Here is an 18,698-nt window from a genome sequence, read left to right as displayed (position 1 = left end):
CTGCCTAATTATCTTCATCAGATGCAGAGCCAGATTATAGCAAGTTCAAACCAACACCAAATGTTCCAAGGAATCAAGATGAGAAGAAATTAGATGGGCTAGAGCAAAAATAGAAGCTCATAGCAACAGTACCATATAACCATATAACCACTTACAGCACAGAACAGGCCAGTTCGGCCCTACTAGTCCATGCCGTAACAAATCCCCACCCTCCTAGTCCCACTGACCAGCACCCGGTCCATACCCCTCCAGTCCTCTCCTATCCATGTAACTATCTAGTCTTTCCTTAAATGTAACCAATGATCCCGCCTCGACCACGTCTGTCGGAAGCTCATTCTACATCTCCACCACCCTTCTTTCCTTTGCGTAAAGAAATTTCCCCTCATGTTCCCCTTATAATTTTCCCCCTTCAATCTTAAACCATGCCCTCTAGTTTGAATCTCCCCCACTCTTAATTGAAAAAGCCTATCCACGTTTTCTCTGTCTGTCCCTTTAAAAATCTTAAACACGTCTATCAAGTCCCCTCTCAATCTTCTAAGCTCCAGAGAAAAAAGCCCCAGTCTGCACAACCTTTCCCTGTAACTCAAACCTTGAAATCCTGTCAACATTCTCGTGAACCTTCTCTGTACTCTCTCTATTTTGTTTATATCTTTCCTATAATTTGATGACCAAAACTGTACATGGTACTCCAAACAGTAGCTGGAACTGATGCAGATAAAACAATTCAGATAGCAAGCTGTTAACAAACAACATCTGCTACCATTTTAAAATTATATACAAGGATTTAGAAGAGACAATGATATTCATAAAACTGTTGTGCCTGACCATCAACAAACACAAAGGATTCTACTTACAAGGTTACTCTATGGCACACATGTCAAACTCTGGCCCGCGGGCCAAATTTGGCCCGCAATATAATTATATTTGGCCCGCAAGATCATATTAAATATATATTAGAGTTGGCCCGCTGGCCGCCGCACCAGTATAGCGCATGCACACTGAAGGTGAAAATGAAGACGCCGGAGATGTGGAGGAATCTCAGAGTCCTGAATCCCGGGGATTGGAGCGCCGCACTCAGCCCGCCGGCTCCCAGACACACAGACGCGGCTGGAGTTGGGGACCATCCTCGCTGGGTCTGCGCTTCAGCGGCGACGCCGGACCGAATGTCTCGTTGGCGATGCCTTCCCCCTCGCTCCGTGCGCGGCGGACCCTGCCTCCCGCTCCTTTTGTTGGAGACGAGCCCGGCGCCGTGAGATCGCAGTTTAATCCCTCTCCAACCATGGGAGGGGGGTGGGAGCAACACGCTCTTCTCAGCCAATTCCTCCACCGCCCCGGACGCCGGCGTTTCAACGGGGGGTTCGGGTGCCTTCGTCAGGTGACCGACCTGTTGGTCCAAGACAAGGGGAGAGCGTACAAACTCCACACAGACAGCACCTGAACTCGGGTGAACGTGGAGCTGTGACCCTTCATTCCACATCAGGACTGTGTGTAAGATTGGGAGCAGTGAGACGGAAGCTTATTTTGTTCCTGTGATTTAAGCCTTTCTTGGGGTGGGGGGGTGTCCTTCTCTGACCACTTGCCTAACAATTAACCTAATCAGATGTGAAGTTACCACAATACAACATTTCTCAACCTTTTTCTTTCCAATCGCGTCCCTGTGCCATTGGTGCTCTGTGATTAGTAAGGGATTGCTTAAGGTGGTCTGTGGGTGGGAAGAAAAAGTTTGAAACCCACTGTTTTAATCATACCTAATAGACCAGTTATATACATGGTTTCATAACTCCAAAGGAAATGGGCCAATGACAATTTTTCTCAAGCAAAATATTTCAGTAACAATTGGGTCTAGAGCTACTAATTACAGAGTTCCAATGGCATAGAGTCAAGAATCCTTGGGCAATAATGAATGCAATATTACAAAGAGTGCATCATTGCTGTGTAAACATGCGGAGCTGTTGATGACCATAAGTGAAGAAAAGGGAAAACGTCAGCTTTGAGGGAAAGCGATCAGGATATTACATGAGTATTACTTGAGGAAGAAGTTAAGCAAGGCAGCAACTTTGCCAATAAAAGGAATCTAACCTGAAGTAAAAACTCTTAATGCTGGAGAAACTCAGCAGATCAAACAGTGTCCTTTATGTAGCAAAGGTAAGAATATATAACCAACGTTTTGGGCTCCCAAAACCTCAATTATTTCATACCTTGATAAAGGGCTCAAGCCCAAAATGTCGGTGATGTACTTTTACCTTTGCTACAGAAAGGACACTGTTTGACCTGCTGAGTTTCTCCAGCATTAAGAGTTTTTACTTTAGCCACGGTGTCTACAGATTTTTGTGATTTACTTCAAACCTAATCTCAGGATTTATATATTTCATAAGGGATAAGGAAGGAGGTAAAAGAGAGGTGTGGGTGGGAATGTCATTGTTAAGCAGGGATAGTATCACAGCTGTAAAAAGGAAGGACCTCATGGAGGATGATCTCCTGAGTCAGGGTGGGCAGAAGTCAGAAACAGGAAGGGAGCAATCACTCTTTTGTGAGTATTCTTATAGGCTCCCCAATAGCCACCGGACCACTGAAGGCAAATATTGGAAACGTACAAAAATAAATAACTGGGTTGTTGTCAAGGGAAACTTCAACATCCCTAATTTTATCTGGCATCTCCTGTTCAAAAAAGTTAGAATTTGCTGGGTTATTTGAAACATTCCTGATACAGTATGGGCAGAGGGTGAAAATAGAAGACCCCATACTGGAACTAGTTCTGGACAACGAAAGATCATGACCGATGCCTTTGTTTCTTCAACACAGTTCTCACAGCAATCACAGTTTACAATTCCTCAGGACCAAATTCAGTAATATTCAGTACCTTTGAATTTATTGCAAATTCAGTCTTAAAAATTCAACATTTTTTATTCCAATTTTTTTTATGATGACCAAAAATCAAAAATAAAGACACCATCCACTCAGGAGTGACAACCTTTTGAGTGACTCTTTGACTGCAAATAAAGTTCCTTTAATAGCTATTTAATAAAAGAGATTAATTCACTGAATGTAGATACAATAATGAATCAATTAATGAACCAATTAAGTTAGCAAACATACACATGAGTTAGGAGTAAGACACCACTGGCACCTCAAGTCTGCTCTTACATTTCCTAAGACAATGGGTGATTTGATCGTGAAGTTAGGGGAGATAAAAACTAGCGGACATGGGTTAAGGGTGAAAGGGGAAAAGTTTAAAAGGAATAGTATGGGAACTTCTTCATGCAGAGATTGGTGGGTGTGTGGAATGAGTTGCCAGCTAAATTGGTAAATGCAGACTCAATTTTGTCACAAGAAAAATGTGGACAGGTACATGTTCAGGGGTGTATGGAGGGATATGGTCTGGGAGCAGGTCGGGGTGATTAGGCAAAAAATATAGTTCGGCACAGACTAAAAGAGTCAAAGTGGCTGTTTCTGTGCTGTAATGTTCTATGGTTCTATCATTCTATGATCTCTGAATCACCATCCACCCCTTTGCTTATTAAGTAGCCATGTCTTTCTGCTTCTGTTCCCCTTTGAAGAAAAGAGTTCCAAAAATGTTCATTTCTCGGAGAGGGAAAATTAAATCAATTTATTTTGGTTTAAAAGTGTCACCCTTTATTTTTAAAAGTGGCTCATAGTTTCAGATTCCCCCATAAGAAGAAACATCCTCTCCACTTCCACCCTATTACAATCTCTCAAAATATTATACAAACATAGGACAGTGCAGCACTCTATCGACCTTTTAGCTCATGATGTTGTCATATAGCCGAGATAATGTGAACTATTTTTGTAATTGCATAAGAATACACCCTTCTCACTGTAGTGCACCACTGTGTGGCGTATGTTTATGTGTGTGTGAACAGTTTCCTTAGATGGTGGAAGTCATTAGTAAGTAAAGCCTTTTCTGTTAATGAAATCTTACATCTCTAAATTATTTACGAAGCCTCCCAAGTAACTCAAGACATAACAATGTTTTGCTGACTTATATAGGTCTACTTTTCCTCCCTCACAGTCCATAGCCTTTAATTTTTCTTATAACTATCTGCTATTTAACAGTTTATTTTCAATGACCCTTTTGCACCAGCTTCCACGACCACCCATGTACAATGTGACCCGGCACCCACCACTCTCTGTGGGGAAAAAAAACCTACCTCTGATATTTCCCCTCAACTTTCCTCCACTCATCTTAAATTATGTCTTCTAGTATTGCCAATTCCAACTCTGGGAAAAAGGTGCTGGCTTTATATGTTTGAATAAACTCTATTATAACCCTACACTGTCAAATCTTCTTCATAGAATCAAAACCATTCATTCCAGTGTCTGTGCAGTAAACTTATTCTGAATTTCTATCAGTATTAGCATCTTCCATCAAATAAGGAATGCTCTGAACAGTAATCTATTGTGGTCCCACCAATGCTTATAAAGCTGAAGCAAGATGTTCATACTTTCGTATTCAAATACCAAAGTAATGATCAACAACATCTAATTAGGAATTATTCTTCCTGATTAATTCCTATACTTGCATATGAGTTTTTCTGCGAATCACACACCAGTACACTCTGACCCACTGCATTTCAGAACTCTGCAACCTCTCACCATTTAGTTAAAAGGGTTCCAAAATGGACAATTTCATGTTTTCCTGTGTGACACCACTTATAAGCCAAATTAATATTTTAAAAACAAGTTAAATATTTTGTGTATAAACAGTAATTTCTGTAAACAATGCTCCATAATGATGCTATTTAATATGATTGACATATTCATTCTCTAATTCCTCGTTTTCTTTCCTACCTTGTGAAAGTGTGGAGGGTAAATTCTTGCAGCTCCATGGTTTAACAACAGTTGGTAACAAATCTCTGGTTTAGCTGCAGGCCGTACTGCTGTTACCTTCAGCAGGTATTGTAGAGGGGCACAACCATTAACGTCCATTGAACCAGCAAATGCACCCGATTCCAGCAACATCTGTATAAGCAAATGGTCACAATTCCATGCAGCTTTATGAAGTGGAGATTTATAATCCCGTTCTCGAGCATTTACAGAAGCTCCATAGTCAATTAGCGTTCTACAGACCAGATGATGGTCTGTGCTGTATACCTGTTCTTTCATCTCTAGTGCCCAGCATATTGCTGTAATGAGTGGGGTTTCCGAATAGATATTGACACTGTCAACATGGGCTCCATGGTCAACATACAGTGCTACAAGTTCAGGTACACCAAACCGTGCAGCTGTGTGTAGTGGTGTTTCTTTGTAATCATTATCGGTCTGTAGATTCACTTTTGCACCTGTTAAAAATCAAGTATGAGAGATTGCCATTCATATTCAAAGCACTAGTGCCTTACCAACGCAACTCCTAAAATCACAGCAAAATAAATGTATGTAATTGCTTGAATAAAAATATGTGCTCACATATAAGTCAACAAATGAAATTGAAATGGAGGGTAAAATCCTTCAATAATTACAAAGTCTGGACTTCAAATGTTAACCTGCCTCTTTTATTTTGCTTGCCTGTAAACCTGCTTATATTTCCAAGGTACATTTAGTTTTTGTTTCAGATTTGTAATGTGTTGTTATTTACAATTTTTTGTGTTCTGTTTCTGTTGGTACATCTGGCTGTAAAGTGGCAGAAGAAGTAAGTTGACAGCGGATGATGGTTCCTTTATGTGAGTGCTGCTTTTCTCCCAAATAACTCAACATTTCAAACCAAATGTATTTTTGAACATTCCCACTTTTCATCCAAATCATGGGAGTAAGAAGTTTAGAGGGGATATATGGAAGAAATGTTTGGTGCAGAACTGATTGGAATTTGGAAAGCACTGCTGATAGAGTGGTAGAGGCAGAAGTACCCGGATGAGCATTTGAATTGCCATGGCCTTGAAGGTTATGGACCAAGTGTTGGTAAATAGTATAAGTGTAGATAAGCTCTTGGTGGTCAGCAGCAAAAGATAGGCTAAAAAGTCTGTTTCCCTGCTCTATGATTCTAATCTACTTATTTCTTTTGTAATATTTGTCCCTCAGTAAAATTTATAAGGGGACTATAAAAAAAATCTGGACTGAATTTATTTTTATTCTGTCATATTTATAAACCATTTGAGCTATTCCTTTTACAAATTCCTTGGCATTTACATATTTATAAGATCAATATTTTGCATCTAACTCGTAAATTGCACACAATGATCAGAAATTTTGGCACAGTTATCTGTATTTTCCTTAGAATTACTTGTCCCTAATTATGATACTAGAAAACAGGCAGTCAGTGATAATTAGCAGACATTTGGGTCTCTGTAAATCACTGATGGATACAACTCTGATTTAAAAATATTACTAATTAAAGCTTCGAGGTAAAGATGGATGGACAATGTGATCTTAAGGTAAGGTCATAATAAACAAAATGTGTTGATTAAGATCAGCTACTATACCGAATATTTATGTAATTATTGGTGTATATGTTTGATTTTGTTGAGGCCATGAAGATAGTCTCATTTTATGCAGCTCACCATTCCAGATCAGTAGTTTTGCGCATGAAATCGACTCCTTGGTATGACATAAATGCAATGGAGTGTGTCCACTCAGGGAGAATGAGTTTACTTTAGCTCCATGGTGTAACAGAGCACTAACACAGTCCCTGTTTTTCACCTCACAGGCAACATGTAAAGGTGTTTTCCCATTTGGTTGATAGTTTATGCAAGCGTCATGATTTAACAACACTGTAATACTCTCCAGGTTGCCAAGCATTACTGCTAAGTGTAGGCCTGCAGTCCAGGATGTCCCTAATTTGTAACTTGGTAGCCAGTAACCTGGAAAAAGGAAAAGAACATTAATTACACAGTCATTTAGGTAGTTCCAAATCAACACCAACTGTCATCTGTACCAATTCTCTCCATTTCTAATGAATGAATCATTTAGAGTAAGATTGGAAGTATTCTGAAAAGTTATAGGCTTCTTGTCTGTCATTTTAGAAAAATGAATACAAGAAAAAGGAGCGGAAATAAAGGTATAAAACGAACCTGTATTATTTTTGTTTCTATGTATCCAAATTGTTTTCCCATTCTGTCACAAGTTGAAACATCAAAGTTCAAAAGATCAAAGTTCAGAAATATTGTCAGAGTACATGGATGACATCACATACAATTCTGAGATTCATTTTTCTGCAGGCCAGACAGAATTTCTACTTATCGGTAGTGCAAAAACATATCTGTACTTGTTACAGAGTTCTGTGTTGTGTATTGGCCTATGTGTTGTGTGATTTTATGTTAAAAAGTGACAGTTTGCCTTAGAGAGCCAAGGTGAAGGTGGACTGCTGAGAGAGTGGGAGACGGACTGTGCATATACAGAAAATGATCTAAAAATTTCTGGACTTGGATGATAAACCACCACTGGGGATGCTTTGGAGTGGAAGAAGGCCCAGAGCATGAGTCATGGTCTGGAGGACAGTTTAGAATGATGGGATTTCAAAAAAGATGAACATTCCGAAGGCAGCCAGAAGGATCTGAACCAAGCCAGTTGTTCCTCTCTCTGCAAGCAGTACAAGACAGCTTTGAATTTTGTGCTCTCTCCTTATTTCTCCTTATTCCAAAATTGGTCTGCTTCTTACTTTGAGGCAGTGAACACAGACCTGCTGCAATTAACATGTCTACATCATCCTGCCTCCATTGGCACTAACACCCAATTTGTCCTTCAGCTTCAACTACTCTTTGCAGGAATTCTCTTTGTTTTCACCTCTTCTCTACAAGTGAAAACATTTATTTTCTAACTTTTCCCTTTTCTAATCAAAGGTCACTGACTTGAAAAGTTAACTCCATTTCCCTCTTTGCAAATCCTGCCAACCTTTGAGTTTCTTTAGCAGTTTCTGTTTTTATTTCTTGTAAATACAGTTTGCATTGTTATGGGTTACATTATATATAAATATGTTTTTTTTAAAGAGATAGATTATGGGGGTTTAGTGTAGGTCACTTCACAAACAGATATGCAAAAGCTTTGCTGAAGCCAGACATTCAGGCATCAGTGATTTTGCAGAAACAATGGAAATGTTTTGGAAGGAATTTCAAAAGTGGGTGCAAATGGAGAAGTCCGGGCTCAAATGCTGATAAAAAATCTTTCAGGATTGGGTTTGAAACCTTGGGAGAAGTTGTTTTTTACAAGAAGAGAGAGGAAAGAACAAACAGGATTTTTCTTAGAGGGAGAGAGAAGTCAGTTCTGCAGTGGCTTTTGAGGCTGCAACATGGCAAGCTGGCAGGCTTGATGAAAACCCCATTTTAAAGACAGGTTGTGAGCTCTGACTTCAGCCTGTTCAGAACCCTTATAGTCCTTACAAGAGGAAATGGTTGGCTAGAGTGTTTCTCCTGAAATAAGGGAAACAAGAGGAACTCTGTGGTGACCTAGAAGAAGAGGTTATCATTTGAAAAACCCATGATGGGGCAAGTTTCTTCGGCAAGACAATGAAGTGACTGACTGGAGGAAATCAGTTTGTGTGCGTCCAACGAGCAAAAAATTTCACTCTGAAACCAACTAGAACCTTCCTGAGCGGTAACCATTTATCTTTCATCATCAGAACCTGGTGAAAATTTATAAATGTTAAATTCTGTGCACAGTATAAGAATTGCCTGATACTGGTGAACTTGGAGAAGTGAGAAGTGAATGATTGGATTATTAAAGTAAATAACTTTCTTGAACATATACACATTACATACACATGTGCTTAGAATTAAAAGGGGGGGGGTTAAGTTAGGTTAATAGTAATAAGTTAAATCACCCTGTACAAAAACAAAGGCGAGAAATCAGACTGCTCAAACTACAGGGGAATCACGTTGCTCTCCATTGCAGGCAAAATCTTCGCTAGGATTCTACTAAATAGAATAATACCTATTGTCGCCGAGAATATTCTCCCAGAATCACAGTGCGGCTTTCGCGCAAACAGAGGAACTACTGACATGGTCTTTGCCCTCAGACAGCTCCAAGAAAAGTGCAGAGAACAAAACAAAGGACTCTACATCACCTTTGTTGACCTCACCAAAGCCTTCGACACCGTGAGCAGGAAAGGGCTTTGGCAAATACTAGAGCGCATCGGATGCCCCCCAAAGTTCCTCAACATGATTATCCAACTGCACGAAAACCAACAAGGTCGGGTCAGATACAGCAATGAGCTCTCTGAACCCTTCTCCATTAACAATGGCGTGAAGCAAGGCTGTGTTCTGGCACCAACCCTCTTTTCAATCTTCTTCAGCATGATGCTGAACCAAGCCATGAAAGACCCCAACAATGAAGACGCTGTTTACATCCGGTACCGCACGGATGGCAGTCTCTTCAATCTGAGGTGCCTGCATGCTCACACCAAGACACAAAAGAAACTTGTCCGTGAACTACTCTTTGCAGACGATGCCGCTTTAGTTGCCCATTCAGAGCCAGCTCTTCAGCGCTTGACGTCCTGCTTTGCGGAAACTGCCAAAATGTTTGGCCTGGAAGTCAGCCTGAAGAAAACTGAGGTCCTCCATCAGCCAGCTCCCCACCATGACTACCAGCCCCCCCACATCTCCATCGGGCACACAAAACTCAAAACGGTCAACCAGTTTACCTATCTCGGCTGCACCATTTCATCAGATGCAAGGATCGACAATGAGATAGACAACAGACTCGCCAAGGCAAATAGCGCCTTTGGAAGACTACACAAAAGAGTCTGGAAAAACAACCAACTGAAAAACCTCACAAAGATAAGCGTATACAGAGCCGTTGTCATACCCACACTCCTGTTCGGCTCCGAATCATGGGTCCTCTACCGGCACCACCTACGGCTCCTAGAACGCTTCCACCAGCGTTGTCTCCGCTCCATCCTCAACATCCATTGGAGCGCTTTCATCCCTAACGTCGAAGTACTCGAGATGGCAGAGGTCGACAGCATCGAGTCCACGCTGCTGAAGATCCAGCTGCGCTGGATGGGTCACGTCTCCAGAATGGAGGACCATCGCCTTCCCAAGATCGTGTTATATGGCGAGCTCTCCACTGGCCACCGTGACAGAGGTGCACCAAAGAAAAGGTACAAGGACTGCCTAAAGAAATCTCTTGGTGCCTGCCACATTGACCACCGCCAGTGGGCTGATAATGCCTCAAACCGTGCATCTTGGCGCCTCACAGTTTGGCGGGCAGCAACCTCCTTTGAAGAAGACCGCAGAGCCCACCTCACTGACAAAAGGCAAAGGAGGAAAAACCCAACACCCAACCCCAACCAACCAATTTTCCCCTGCAACCGCTGCAACCGTGTCTGCCTGTCCCGCATCGGACTTGTCAGCCACAAACGAGCCTGCAGCTGACGTGGACTTTTTACCCCCTCCATAAATCTTCGTCCGCGAAGCCAAGCCAAAGAAGAATAAGTTAAAGTTTAATCCTGTTTTTATGTTTAAAGACAATTAAAAGCAACTTTTGTTTAAGTAAGCATTTGACTTAGTGAATTTCTATTGCTACTGGGTTTTGGGGTCCTCTGGGCTCATAACAGCATTAATATTTTGTTGTTGTATAAATACAGGTTGCAACATTTGGAACTGCAAATAGGGTCTGAATTCTCTTTCAGCATAAATAAGGATTATTGGTGCTAGCCCAAATGAGGAACCAAAGTTTAGTTCCCCATGGAACAATATCTCTTCTTGGCCCAGACAGAACATGATTCATGGGTTGATCTCAAGCCTAGGACTGAAGTGGTTTGCTTTTATCAAAAGTTCAGGGTAGTCTCAAAGAGAGTGCATGGCAAAAATCTGGTGAAAGGAAGGGTGTGGAGTGAACAAAGAGGGGACTGGTGAGAGGTTGGAAAAGTAAAGAGAAGAGGAATTTGTGGAAGGAAATCTGATGGACTGATGGGTAGAAGGAGAAGGTAACAAATAATAGAGAAATGCTCTGTGGTAAGTGGGTTTGGGGGAATTGGTGGTAAAGTTTGTGTGTGTGTTTAAATATATTTAAGATAAGATTGGATAGATTTTACACAGTTGGGGAATTAAGGGATATGGAAAACAGTGTGTTTGTGCAGGTTGTTTCTATATGTGAATAAATATATTTAAAATGATGGATACATTTTTACATAGTAAGGGAATTAAGGGATATAGGGAAAAGGCAGGTAGGTGGAAATGAGCCTATCATCAGATCAGTCATGATCTCTTGAATGGCAGAGCAGGCTTGACGGGCCATATGGCCTACTCCTGCTCCTTTCTCTGATGTTTTTTATGTGAGACATGAGTAGATAAATATCTATATGTGTGTATGTTAAGATTGTTCAACAGGGCTTGTATCCAGTTGTATTTAATCTCTTTGGCATTCGACTAACACTGTTATATTGCAACTCATGTTCAATGGCCATTCCACATTTAGAGAATTTACATGCAAGTCTCTTCAACTCTGCAGAAACAAGTCATCATCAACCTCAAGGGACAGACTTAGAAGGAGAATTAAACATTGGTTAAGTGATACAAAACATGCCTATTCTCTCATCATTCTGTAGGAGTGGAACAGTACACACAGACAAAGTGGCACACAAAGAATCAAATATTTATGACAACAGCAGGTTAACTGCAAACTTTTCGGAAAAAGTTGTTAAACTTCAGCTGTTTCCTTCCTGAATTTTGCTAATATCCTTACTGTATAGGCCGGCAGGTATGAGGCACTCAAAACCTTATTGGTCAGCACTTTCAGCCTCACATGTCGCGAATGGGCTGTGCGGTTGCTGCTTTTGGATGGTCTAAGCGACCGCACACTGTCAGCCCTAATGAGTGACATGCTAGTGCTGGCAGATGGCCATACACCATGTCTGCTCTTTGATCAGCTATTTTTGGAACCGATGCTGGAGGATATCTGCCTCCTACTAGCAAATGAGGATTTCTCTGACCCGCGGATCAAGGGTCGGAATTAGTGCTGCATTACATCTGAAGGCCCAGCTACCCCACACCCCAGCAATGCCCACACCAAGAGATGACAAAAGCTCAGAGTCTTGGTTTTTCTACCATCAGAGGTGGAGATTCAGGGCCTGCTGATGCCAACCGCCATGCTCGTTCTAGGAAAATGACAGGGCTAGCCGTCGCTGATGGCTACAGCGGCTGGCCAGCAGGATAGCCTCCTGTATGTCTGGGACAGACACTCTTGGCACAGGTTGCTAGTTGACACACGAACACAAATCACCATCCTTCCCCCCTCAAGCCAAGATACCAGGACCAGAAGGGTCAGACTAAAACTCGTGGCAGCCAACGGCAGCACCATCCGTACCTACAGTACACCCACTGCCACTTTGCAATTTGGTCCAGTCAATTCACATGGATGTTTACGCTGGCTGCAGTGTCACAACCAGTGATGGGTGCAGACTTCCTCCGCGCACACTGTTTGCAGGTGGACCTGAAGGGAAGCAAAGGCATTTCAAATCTTTCACCTCAGCGAGGCCAGATTGTAGGCTCCACATCTGGACTCAGTCATGGGTTTGGACAATTAATTCATTGGGGTGTGTGGTCGGAGTTCATGATCCATCATCATGCCGCAGTTTTCCACGACAGCCCCCAAACATGCTGTGATGCACCACAATCCCAATCAGGGACACCTCCTGAACATCTGAACATGCAAGTTACCATCAGATCAGCTCCGACTAGTGAGGGAGGAGTTTAACAAGATTGAGGAGATAGGCATTGTGCAGTTTTCAGACAGCTCTGGGGCCCTCACTCTATATGGTGCCCAAATCTGCAGGAGGATGGAGACCGTGTGGGGACTACAGGAGGCTGAATGAAATGACCATCTCTGATAGGTACCCATTCCCTCACATTCAGGACTTCACAGCCAACCTGCACAGGGCATCTTTTCAAAGATAGACCTGGTGCAAAGGTATCAAGTCCCTGTCCATCCAGATGATATCCCAAAACAGCCATCATAACCCCGTTCAGCCTTTTAGAATTCCTTAAAATGTTGTTCAGCCTCAAGAATGCAGCCCAGACCTTCCAACACCTGACAGATGCAGTAGGGCAGGACCTTGACTTTCTGATCATCTACCTGGATGACATCCTGGTAGCCATCTTCTCCTGCTAGGAACACCTGGCACACCTGCTCCTATTCCGCTGCTGCCTCAGTTACTATGGTCTGGCAGTCAACCTCGCCTACCAAATTCAGCCTACCCACCATTGACTTCTTAGGGCACTGGGTCGACCATCATGGAGCAGTTCACCTGCTAAGGAAAGTGGAGGCCATTCACAAATTCGCTAGGCCCAACACAGTCAAGGGCCTACAGGAATTTGTCGGGTTAGTTAATTTTTACCACCGTTTCCGTTTCATCCTGTCAATGGCCCAGATCATGCCACCACCCCACCCCCCACCCCCCCACCCACCAAGCTCAGCTTGATGTCTGACAAAAGCAAAGAGGTAGATTGGACAGAAGAAGCAGTGACAACTTTTGACCAGGCCAAGGATGCTCTAGCAAATGCCACGCTCCTGGTCCACCCCCAGGTAGATATCCCCAAAGCCCTCACCATAGACGCCTCTGAAGCAGAAGTCGGAGGCATACTTGAACAGTTAGTTGAAGGGCAATAGAAGCTGCTTACCTTCTTCAGCTGACATCTGTGGCCCCCAGAGATCAAGTACAGTGCATTCGACAGAGAGCTGCTGGCCCTATATCTGGCCATTCAACACTTTAGGTATTTCCTGGAAGAGGAAGTTCACGATCTTCACCGATCACAACGCCCTCACCTTCATGTTCTCCAAGGTGTCCAACCTGTGGTCAGCCCACCAGCATTCATTTCCAAATTCACCACCATGATCAAGCAACGCGGTGGCTGATGCGCTGTCCCAGATGCCCATCCAGATGGACTTTGGCTTTGGGAGTGGATTACTCAACAGCATCAGCAGAGGGCACAATGGGGGGACAATGAATTATCAGCAAACCGAACCGCAGTCACTGGACTCTGCCTCAAGGACGTACTAATTGGGCCCAGATGTACCAAACTCCTGTGCAACAGTTCCACCGGGCAATCTCAGCCCTTCGACACTTTTCATGGGTTAGCCCACCCTTCCATCTGGGCGACATCCCATCTAATCGCAGACTGCTTCATGTGGCATGGCCCACGCAAGCAGATCAGCCACTGGGCCAGGACGTGCACACACTGCTGAACCTCCAAGATCCAGAGGAATGTAAAGGCACTACTGCAGCCTTTCCAGCCAACACACAAGAGGTTCGAGCAGACACCGTCTGCCCACTACCCATCTCAAGAGAAAGGTACCTATTTAAAATGGTGGACAGGTTCACGAGGTCGCTGGAAGCTGTCCCAATCACCAGCACAACAGTAGAGGCATGCGGCTGGATGATGATCACAACCTGGGTGGCAAGGTTCGGGCTCCCTGCCCACATCACCTCGGACAGAGGGGCAGTTCATCTTGGCTCTGTGGTCAGCAGAAGCGCAGTTACTAGGAATCCAATTCCACAAGACGACTGCGTACCAACCTCTATCGAACGCCCTGGTGGAACGTTGCCACAGACACCTGCAGTCAGCCCTGAAGGCATTCCCCCAAGGGCCCAACAGGATAGACAAACCCCCCCTGGGTGCTACTGGGCATCTGCACAGACCCCAAGGAAGACCTAGCAGCGTCATCCATCGAACTAGTTTACAGTGCAGCACTCACAGTATCTGGCAAATTTGTGCCCACATCCTATGGCCAAGAGGACACACCAGCAATGGTCCTGACCAGACTTCAGGAGAGACTCAGAACACTAGTGTTCTGGGCTCTGGTGCTGATGTCCCATCAGGGGAAAGGCCCTCCTTCATACCCAAAGACCTGCAGCAGAGCAAGTACATGTTCATCCGCCGAGGAGCCCACAGACCACCCCTGCAGCAGCCGTATGAAGGACCCTTCAATGTGGTACATCATAATGGGGCAATTTGTGTTTTGGATGTGGGTGGCCAGGAGGAGACATTTACCATAGACCGCCTCAAGCCGGCACACCTGGACATTGAGCATCCAGTCGTGGTCTCACAAGTCAAGTAGACTGTGTATGGAGTATGGTTTCAGTACTGGTTCTGGTAGGAGGTGTTATGTGTCGGATCACCCATGTGGCAGTCAAATCAGCATCAGCAGTCATGGTCGAGTCTACAGTCAGAGACTTACTTGGGGGTTCTCAGTGTGGGGCAAAACAACAGACAGAAAGTTGACGTAACTTTCACCCTGAGTGATCACAGACCGTTGGAACCAGCATGGACCTTTTAAGCGCACGAGTTAGAATATGTAAATCAGTTGGTTTGAAACTCTACTCAACTCAGCATGTTTCTTCCACTCGGGGTGGCCGATAGCCACTCTGTCTGTGTGTGTGTGTGTGTGTGTGTGTGTGTGTGTGTGTGTGTGTGTGTGTGTGTGTGTGTGTGTGTGTGTGTGTGTGTGTGTGTGTGTGCGTGCGTGCGTAAAATTATATCTACATATTATCTATATCTATATCACACTTTTAACAACTAAATTCCAACAGGAAGATGCTGGTCACTGCCGACTCCAGGTTTCTGCCTTTCTCTCAGCCACGCTGATATCTCATAGAAGGAGCATAGGAATTTCTTACCCTTTTTACCCTTTTTGCAGAACAAAACTACAAAAGACCAAGAATAAACTAGAATAAGTGGCTGCTGTTGTAAAATGAAATCTCAAAATCTATTTGAACACAATACATCATGGGATTGAATTTAAAGACCTCCCTGAAATAATGGGCTGACAAAATTTATTTCCAGTGATTCTTTATCATTTAACTCAGTCTAACATATTGCAAACTGTATCATTGTTTTCTGAACAGGATGCCTTGCAATCAGCTGTCAACATTTTTACCCTCCATGTTTCTAAGTCACAATTCAAATTCTCATTTTCTATGATTTATAACATACAAGGAATCATCCTATTTATACATTATGCACAAGATAAATCAGATACAATCAATCCAAATATTTAGAAAAAAGCATTAAGTGAATTACAGAGATTAAATGAGCCAGAGAAATTCTGGCATGCACTGTGTTTTGCTTTGAATTATTTAGGAGCAGAATCCTGTCTCAAAGTGAAGTATCAGACTGGAAAATTGCAGTCTTGGTATGTTTAATGAATAAATCCTATCACTCTTGATCTGCGACTGAGTTTCATACTGCCTCATCAATTCAATGTTCTCAGTCCCTGACTCTGGTTGTAGGGCTTCAGGGGGAACAGCATGGAGTTCAGTTAGATGTGAGCCCACTTATTAAAGCAACTTCACTGAACTGACTTCACTTTCTGCTTTATTTCAACCAACCTACTGTAACATTGAACAAGTTGAATGAATGAGATGTGATGTCTTCACCACTCACATATATCTTCATTCAGTTATATTCACTGAAATAGTGAAAAGTCTCTCATGAACCTAACATGTTAACTTTGTAAAAGTGAGACTGTTCTATATTGTCTGAAACCTCTTTTTCTATATCACAGCATTGGATCAGAAGCCACACTCCCATAGCGAACAGGATTATTATGACAGAGTTGTCTTGATAAACTGCAGTCCAGAACTTTACAAAAACAGCTAACAAATACCTACTCATTGAGATCTAATGTTTGCAACACCCTATTTAGAGACTCGTTATTTCTACAAATAATACTACTGCTCGGACATGTCTCATTGCCTTATAAATACTAAATCACCAATCAGCTGAAGTAAGATCCACATCAAGAATGACAACAATAGTAAATTAATGAATATATCATCAACCTTGATAAGCCAACTATCTCGATAATCAACAATGCTGGTCCTTTAGCTGCTGCAAAGAATGACAGATCGCACTGCTGCTCTGCAAATGGAGTCCTGGTACTGTTCGGCGAACTACAAATACACCCAGTTAACCTAACATTGGTCATTGGGAAAAAGCTGTAAACTATTATTAAAGAGATAATAGCAGGTCATTCAGAAAATTATAATACCATGACAGAGAGTCAACATTATGTAAGAGAACTTATTTTTAACTAATTTCTTAAAGTTCTTTGCGAATATAAAATTATAGGACATTGCAGCACATGCCCTTCTGCCCGCAATATAGTGCAAACCCTTTCCTTCCTCACAGTCCATTACCACCAACCCCCCCCCCCCCCACCATTTTTCTTGTGTCTGCCTCTACCACCACCCCTAGCAATGAATTCCAGGTAACCACTGCTCAATGTGTTTAAAAAAAAACCTACCTCTGATATCTTCCCTAAACTTTCCTCCATTCACCTTAAATAAATGTCCCATTTTTGTTTGCAGATGATGGTTTTGGTTTAAATCTTGTCAGTCTGCAACCTCACCCAGGCAGCTTGCTGTGAAAGCCATGCTTGTAAATTCTACATTTTAAAGGAAGGACTTGCATTGAAATTGCATGTTCTCATCCTCAGGATATCATCAGGTGATTGACAACCATTGGAGTGTTTCTCCAGTCTGACACTCCTGTAATTCCTATCACACTACTCTTATTTGAACTGCACCCCACCCAAATACCTCCCATGCTATGTGAGACAGTGTACTAAACTTTGCATGAAAAGCTTCATAGAAATGCATTTAGTACTTATTGTTTGGCCAAATTACGTCTTCACATGACTCATTTTGATATTTAATATTTCAATCATTGTGTGAACATGGCTGCTGGTGTAAAATTAACTTTGGAAAAGGTTGGTGGAATCAACAGACCAGCTATCAAGGTAATAATTTTATAGTGAGCAATAGCAGGTGGCAAAAAACATATCCATGCACAAAAACAATTGGGTTCTTTTGAGTTCTTTCTTGCTTTAAGCCGTCTTCTTCCTCTTGGACACCTTATCATGGCCAGCTGTCCGCTCTGGATCTTTTTATTTCCAATTGCCACTGGGACATGAACCTTCTCAACTTCACCACTCCCCTCTCTTATTCTAATTTCACCTCCTCTGAACGCTCTGCCCTCCCCTCTCTCCGCAACGATCCCAACCTCACTATCAAACCCACAGACAAGTGTGGTGCTGTTGTGGTCTGGTGCACTAACCTCTACCTTGTCAAGGTCAGATGACAGCCCTTAGACACCTTCTCCTACTTACCCCTTCCACACACCCCACCACAGCACATCAAGCCATTGTCTTCAACATCATTTCCAACCTCATCACCTCTGGTCACCTCTTTCCCATGGCCTCCAATCTCATTGCTTCCCATTCCCGCACTGCCTTGTTCTATATAACCATATACAGCACAGAACAGGCCAGTTTGGTCCTACTAGTCCATGCCGGAACAAATCCCCACTCTCTTCGTTCCACTGACCAGCACCTGTCCATACCCCTCCAATCCTCTCCCCTCCATGTAAATCTTTTACCCAATATATATAAACCCAATCATCCGGGAAGACTCATTGTTTCCACTTGTTCTTGCCCCACTGAACAAATTTTGTCTTTCCCCTGGAGGGCAGTATCCATGATACTTCACATGCCCTCCATTCCCTGAAATGGATTGCCTAATTTTTACTATGGACATCCAATCCCTTTACACCCATCCCACATACAGAAGGTATGTGGGACAAGAGACTCCAACCAGTCACCCTCCACCATTACCTTCCTCTGCCTGGCAGAACTTATTCTCACTATTAATAACTTCTCCTTTCATTCATCTCTCTTCCTTCAACTCAAAGGAGTAGCCATAAGTACCTGTATGGGCCCCAGCTATGCCTGCCTGTTTATGGGTTTAGTGGAGC

At 42.9% G+C, this 18,698-nt stretch overlaps 1 protein-coding gene across 3 annotated transcripts in view; it reads right to left on the bottom strand.

Annotated features, from left to right (window-relative positions):
• The window catches only part of asb4 (ankyrin repeat and SOCS box containing 4), a 52,127-nt gene that overhangs the window by 31,568 nt on the left and 1,861 nt on the right, over window positions 1–18,698 (bottom strand). Inside the window, exons 1-3 of one of the 3 annotated variants that reach the window (XM_069913673.1) lie at window positions 17,191–17,418; window positions 6,513–6,812; window positions 4,810–5,300 (exon numbers count right to left, since the gene is read on the bottom strand). In XM_069913673.1, coding sequence (XP_069769774.1) covers window positions 4,810–5,300; window positions 6,513–6,812; window positions 17,191–17,242 — 843 coding nt within the window. In that variant the 5' untranslated portion in view covers window positions 17,243–17,418. Of the gene's footprint in view, window positions 1–4,809; window positions 5,301–6,512; window positions 6,813–7,022; window positions 7,361–17,190; window positions 17,419–18,698 lie in introns of those variants that run through there. The other 2 variants (XM_069913674.1, XM_069913672.1) reach the window with 2 other exon arrangements.

Source organism: Narcine bancroftii, chromosome 1 (assembly GCF_036971445.1).
Source record: "Narcine bancroftii isolate sNarBan1 chromosome 1, sNarBan1.hap1, whole genome shotgun sequence".
Taxonomy (NCBI): Eukaryota; Metazoa; Chordata; class Chondrichthyes; order Torpediniformes; family Narcinidae; genus Narcine; species Narcine bancroftii.
Note: the sequence above shows the minus strand (reverse complement) of the source record. Positions and strands in the feature narration are given on the sequence as shown.